Source organism: Solea solea, chromosome 12, assembly GCF_958295425.1.
Source record: "Solea solea chromosome 12, fSolSol10.1, whole genome shotgun sequence".
NCBI lineage: Eukaryota > Metazoa > Chordata > Actinopteri > Pleuronectiformes > Soleidae > Solea > Solea solea.
Genome location: NC_081145.1, coordinates 12,199,959 through 12,206,646, shown reverse-complemented (window position 1 = coordinate 12,206,646; position 6,688 = coordinate 12,199,959). Strand labels below are relative to the sequence as shown.

At 40.7% G+C, this 6,688-nt stretch overlaps 1 protein-coding gene across 1 annotated transcript in view; it reads right to left on the bottom strand.

Annotated features, from left to right (window-relative positions):
* Positions 1-1,845: 1,845 nt before the first annotated feature.
* tp53i11b (tumor protein p53 inducible protein 11b) overlaps positions 1,846-6,688 on the bottom strand; it is a 34,519-nt gene continuing 29,676 nt past the window's right edge. Inside the window, exons 6-8 of the mRNA XM_058646210.1 lie at positions 6,591-6,687; positions 4,883-4,984; positions 1,846-4,265 (exon numbers count right to left, since the gene is read on the bottom strand). Coding sequence (XP_058502193.1) covers positions 4,132-4,265; positions 4,883-4,984; positions 6,591-6,687 — 333 coding nt within the window. The 3' untranslated portion in view covers positions 1,846-4,131. The remainder of the gene's footprint in view (positions 4,266-4,882; positions 4,985-6,590; position 6,688) is intronic.

Below are 6,688 nucleotides of genomic sequence, written 5' to 3'. Positions count from 1 at the left end.
CCAACATAAAATATTAACATTCAGGTCTGTTTACCACCATGTCCAAGAAGTGATCCAGGACTCAATATAATAAGTGGAAAGTATGAGGAGAACGCATGCACAGAGACACAGTGGAGCTTTTTGCCTATAAACAACCTCCAGCATACATTCCTGTGCTACACAGTCCTCCTTTTCACTATTTGCCAAGTGTGTGTGTGTGTGGCGGTGAGCAGGGAAAACAGATGATGAGAAAAGTCGAGCTAGAATTATGTGGGGGGGGTACGTTAAACCAGTAAGACCTGATGATGATCATGTTATAACAGGTCCATCATATTCACAACAGAAAACACTAAACAAAGGGCGACATTACACAACAGGTAAGGTTAAGTGTTATTGTTAACATGTTGGAGCATGTCCTGTTGTGAATTGTATTTAATGTAACAGGACATTTAAGGCTAGTGGAGTACACCTTCGATGTGGGCCAGTGTTTTTTTGTGTTTTTTTTAAACCAATATCTCTTGCATTTTTCATTCAACCACAGCCAAAGTCAGCACTGCACACACCGGTGGCCTTAGGAGGTCACCTGCCAAGTTTGGACCCAGCCAAAGTGAACCGTTGGATGGGTGTGCAATTAACATTGCACACGGACGATTCTCGCATTTATAGATAGATAAGTGAATACATTGGAGATACAGTGGATGTTTTGATTGAGTAGAAAGTAATGTACTAAGTTATGAAAATAATGACTTTCCGTTATGTAAGAATTGGTAACATCTAACGGTAAGACTCAGATTGTTACAAACTGAGGACTCTTCCCCTTCACCCACTTTCCATCCCCAGTGCTTTAGGGAACAGTGTTGGCTTACATGGTGGAAGAATGTTGCTCTGGCTGGTTTGTTACTTTCAGCTTCTGTAGAAACATGGTAGCACAATAACGATCATCATACACTGACCATACACTTATACAGGGTATTGCTTTTGGGGTAGTACATTCAAATTCTGCCAATAAATCCTCCTTTAAAGCAAGATCATTTAAAATAAGTTTGTGCCATTCCAGAATAATTTTAAGGTCAATTTTAGGACTTGATATATGACAGAATTTACTGTTGAAATGACTACATCCCTACACCACCATTACATGATTTGAATAATGCTGCATGACTTGAAGTTAACTTATAAATCATTTGCAACTGAGAGTTATCAAAATCACCCGCAGCTCAATATATTTCAGATTAAAAAAAAAACAAGGAACAAAGTTGATTTGCACCACAACTGAAGTCTTCAAAAAAACCCAATAACATTCTTTATTCAAACTAAACAGTGGAAATCCATGACAATTCATTTTGAGGTACAAGTATAGTTTATATACATATATAGGCTACATAAAAACACAATGCTACAACTTGAACTGGTATGCTAGTCATAAGGGTACATAGTGGATCTACATCAGAAGGAATGGAAGCTTAAATTACTATTCCATAAAAATATCTCTAGGACACAATTTACAAATGTAACATCTTCGCTAATTTACGTCAGAGAAGCAGGAGGATGAAAGTCATTTCTTTGCTTCCCTGCTGCTGCCCAGCCCCCTGAAACTGCCTGTCTCTCCTAAAATAACCTTAGAGACTTAAAGACTTTTGAACATTTCACAAGGCTGATGATTTGAGGCCTGCAGTATCGACGGAAAGGGAATGCATTTTCTTGAACTCCATAATTACCATGCTAGTCAGGACAGAGCAAAAGGTTGGGGCACACAGTGTCACTCAGGAGAGTTGCATTTAATTAAACACTGGAAAAAGGATAATTACTACATTCAGATGTATACAGTAGTAGACCTCACCCAAGTTTCACGTTCCCCATCTCACCCAAGTAACGGGCACATCTGCAGTCGGCACTGGACGCACAACTGCAAACCCACAATCACTGCAACCTCAGGACCACTCCCTTCTAGAGCAGAACTCAACATGGTCATTTGCAGTGATATGGACCACCTTTGGAGGAGCCCGGCAGTACTGTACGTTCCCTCTTTAACTCCAAAAAGATGTTTCAAGTTAATTTACCAAACCAGTCTACTATCTTTAGACTGTCGTGATGACTGACCTTAGGTCCCGAAGATAAATGGTTACAGAAATCAGAGTTAGCATTGCTGACAAAGCTGGTCACATACTGTACCTGAGGGACAATTATTCGAAAATATTTTTTAGGTGATGGGTTGTGTCCATTTTAAAACCATGGCATGAAAATTATATACATAAACAGATGTCCATTAGATTCAAACTATCGTCGAATTAAGTTACACGAGGCTGATGAAGCCTTTCAGCTACACACAACAATACAGCATTGCTCAGATCTTATGTCGCCCGGTGACATTGCTGCGCTGCACACAGGAAGTGACTTGTGTCACGACAAGAAAGATAGAGGCAACAGCAACATTGCACTGAAAACACAAAGAAGTGCCCACCAAAAGTTTCACAAGTGAATTCTACTGCTCAAAAAACAAACCAGTCCAGTTTGATCAAAACTTCTTACGCCCACCTGCCACTGTGCTGCCAGTGTATACACACAAACGCTACCTCAAGTCGGGTCTGTTAGTATTGCTTGACAGAGCTTGCTGTCAGACGCAGCATACAAATTATGTTACCTCATTTCTAAGACTAAACAGAGGCGGTATAATAACATCAACAAATGTTACACACACTGCAGCTTCAAAGCATGGCGTCTCTCTATAAATTAACATTTCCTTTTTAAGCATTAGATCATTTTTGGCTGACGCATCTATTGAACTCCCTTCACATTTTTGCATTCTAGTTGGTGGCAGCTTGCTACAAAGGTTTGACCTATTTCTTTTGGTGGATTACGCTGCATGCATGTCAAAACACGAATTTCACTTTAGAAAAATCAACTAATGAAAACATCAAGTTCCCTGTTCAGTTCACAACACCACCATACTATAGTAAATATTTTTACATATTTACATATAATATATACACAAGAAGTAGGACGCGGTGACGACGTTATATTAGGTAGATTTAAGGCAAGACTAAAAAAAATTGGTACAAGTAAAAACTGTGCTACATCACTAAAGAGGAACCAGGTTTGTTTACCCTGCACATGCTCAGTTTGTGACGCTAGCTTTACAGTTTAGGTCACAATGTTAAATACTGTCTTGTAAGATCACTTGGGCTTGAGTCCTGTCTGACAGAGCACACGTAACAAGGAGAGAACAACCCTCTTATGAGTCGGTTCACATAAAGTTCACAACTTTACATATATTCATCTCAGAGGAGTAAATATTCTGTACAAAACAATCCTGCTCACTTTGGTAGAACCTCTTAACAGATGCCGTTCAAGGGTAGACTAAATCTGAATGATTGATGGGTATGATTCAGAAAATAAACCGACTTTAAAGAGCTTCCTCAGTGTGCCGACCAAGAAATCAGCAGTGTAAGAAAACGTTTATTGTCACTCATCCGTTGTTATACTTCAATGACTGTGTCTGAATCATACGCTAATCTCAGCTGATTTCCATTTAGTGTGTTCAGTGGGCAGCTGTCAGAGAAGCAAACAAGCACGCACATATCTAAGCCTCACTGCAGCCTACATACAGTCTGTGTTCACATAAACAGCATCAACCAGGAAACACAGTAAAGCACAAATCCTTGGTCCTTGAATGTGATTAAGAAGCAGTGTCGAACTGCAACTTTTTATCAAATAACGCTAAATAATGAAGCTGGAAGTCATGTAGCTGTACATTAACAACAGACATTTGAACTTACTGTAAATGTTAAATAACAGAACTTGGTAATACAGGAAGGAATTGCACTATATAACGCTAGCTCTTTCTGTACATACGTAATCAGCACACAGCACAAAGGATGAATGCGTGTCAAGAGGGTCTTGACCTCACAGTCCAGTGAAAGAGTGATTCACTTTCACGATGAGGTTTCTCATGAGGGTTGTAGAGTCTGGAATGCAAGAATGTGCTCATCTGTTGAATATTGGAGGCCAAAATAGGTTAGGTGCCATGAGGCAGGGGGCATCCACTAGCAAAGCAATGCACCAAGCCCCAGTCAAATTTAAATCCAAACCTCCTGACCCCACGTTAGTAATCTTTGCTCAGCTGACCCTGCCTTGAAGTACCACACAAGTGGCTCAGATTTTCTTCGGCTTACGGCCCAGGTGGTAGTAGTAAGCCATGGTGACCACAATAAAGAGCACTCGACTGAGGAGCAGCAGTATGGCAGCATTGGGCAGGATTCCAATCTCCATTAAGGTGATGGATGTCACTGAAATCATAAAGCAACAAACCCGTAGGAAGTCAATTTTAAAGCATGAATAAAAAAAGTATTTTACATTAAAAAACAACAAATGTATACAAAAGAACTTTGATTAATAATTGTGTAAAAAAAACACAGCAATTGTGAAATAAATGACGACATAAACAAAGTAAATACAACTTTCAGAACACCAAGTTTCAATATAAATAAAGGCAAGGGAGAAATATATCGACAATAAGTGATCCTCAACACCTTAAAACTAATTCTTAGAAGCTCTGTGAGCTCAGGGAGGACAGTCCACAATCAGGGTGATGTGATGTCATCTGTTAAAACTATTAAAAGTTCTGTCCAGAGCCAGTGCATACATCAGGACTGATAGAGTGTTTCAGTGTATGTTCATGAGAAAGTGTGCATTGTCCTTGGAGATGAACGTGCAAGGCTGTGACTCCACTTACTCAACACAGGGGGGCAGTATCAACACATACATGCTTGGGCAAAATCACGTTTACTTTCAACCCCACTCAGGTCACTAGAATAGTGAATCTCTGACGGTGAGATTGGAAGAGTCAGGGGGATGAAAGATGTAAACATTACAGTGAGATGATGTGTTGGACATGTGTAATTACCTAGAAACTGGACAGCAAAGTAGCACGCTTCACTGAGCAGAGTCCACTGGATGACAATCTTCTCTGCAGTATACAGCCCATTCCACATAATGAGGGCCAGGCCTGGTAAAACGATGTGATAAAGGGGAATTAAAAGACACAGGGACATGGGAATGAAAAGAAATGGCATTTCAGTAAAGAGGACTCCTACATGTTCAGCTGTGATTGCACCCTAAAACTACCAAGACCACTGTTTACCTTCAGCTCTGCTCAAACTACAAACTATGAAACACAGGGTAATTGGTCTACTGATTGTGCTAAACGTCAAGACTCATTAATTTTGATAAAAGCCTGTGCTAAATCATTTCATTCCCTGCCATTCTTTCAGATCAGTGTATTTCACACCACCCACCAACCCAACACACACCAGTGAGGCTACAGAGACATGCAGGAGGGTGAGCAGAAAGGTGGGAGTGCTGATGGACTGTATCCTCTCCCTGCCAGGTTCCATCTGTGTGGCAGATGAGACTGCATCCTTCCCACGTCTACCACCACTTGTCTCATAAGACATTGCCCCTTTTTTTCACTCCTAATCTCCACCGCCCTGCTGGCTTTTGTTGGCTTTATGAGATTGAAGGCTGGTTCATTCATAATTACCCCAACAGTGCTCTTTCTTTTTATCTAGGTTTATCTCCCTTCCGGTAATGTAGTAATCCAAGAGAGGGCTATTTTTGATTTGTTTAGATTTTATCTTGTTCAGATAAAAACAAAACAAACAAAGAAAAAAGACATCAAGTAACTCCTTAGTATTCACATGATGTCCTGTGAAGAAAAAGGAGGGCATATTAAACAGATTACATTTTTGGGGATCTGTATGCTAAGCCTGTGGATTCAACCCTGGTTCTTTTCTTGCTTCCCCTGCTTTTTAGCCGATCAAGGAATGACTAGTGAGCTACCTGCCCCTCTGTCACAGGAAGTTGTGCTTCTTCACAGCCATTACAAACCCTGTAATCACCAACTGGGTGACTGACTCACGACTTGCCTGACAGTCTTCTCTCAAGCTAAGGCAATTAAAGCGGTCAGTCACATCTACAATGCAATTGCTCCAAAACAGGGGAGCAGAAAGCACAAATGCCATAATTATCTGGCACTTTCATGACCAGTCTCCTGTTGGCTTGGCATGGACGAGCCAACAACTCAATTCGTGACTGAATGATTTAGGTGCAAAATTTGAATGTAGGCGAAGATGATGCCTCCTCTCAGATGAATCCCTCCATAAGCATACACGTACATAGAGTGCAAACACTGTTCTGTCATCTCCCACTGTGTTCCCTGTAAATGTGGTCTCAGACGAAGCAGAGGCGACTGGAGCTGCTGCCGTTTTGAGTATTTTCAAGAATTGGTTTCCCATCATGTCCTCACAGAGATCTTTTGATGCCCAGAATTGAATCCAGTTATTCAGGGTTATGAGGTTTTGGCAGCATGATGTGAGTTTTTCCCAAATTATCTGTGTGTGTTTGAGTATAAACTGTTATAAATGCATTACTGTAAATTATCACGCGAGATCAGCAGTACACCAGATTATTTTTTAGCCAGTATGTAAATAAAGATGAAAATGCTGTGTGTCAGCATCATTGCACTGTAGTGCAGCTGTGCACGAGGAAGCACGAATAGCTTCAATAATTTATGTTCTGTGTATCTTTCCTGCTTTGTAGGAGTGAAGACTTACTGAGCAACGCTCCTCCATAAAGACGAACAGAGAGGCTAGTTGTAGAGAGCTCCTCCTCAAAAACAACCTCATATAGTTGGTTGGGAAATACCAAGGCC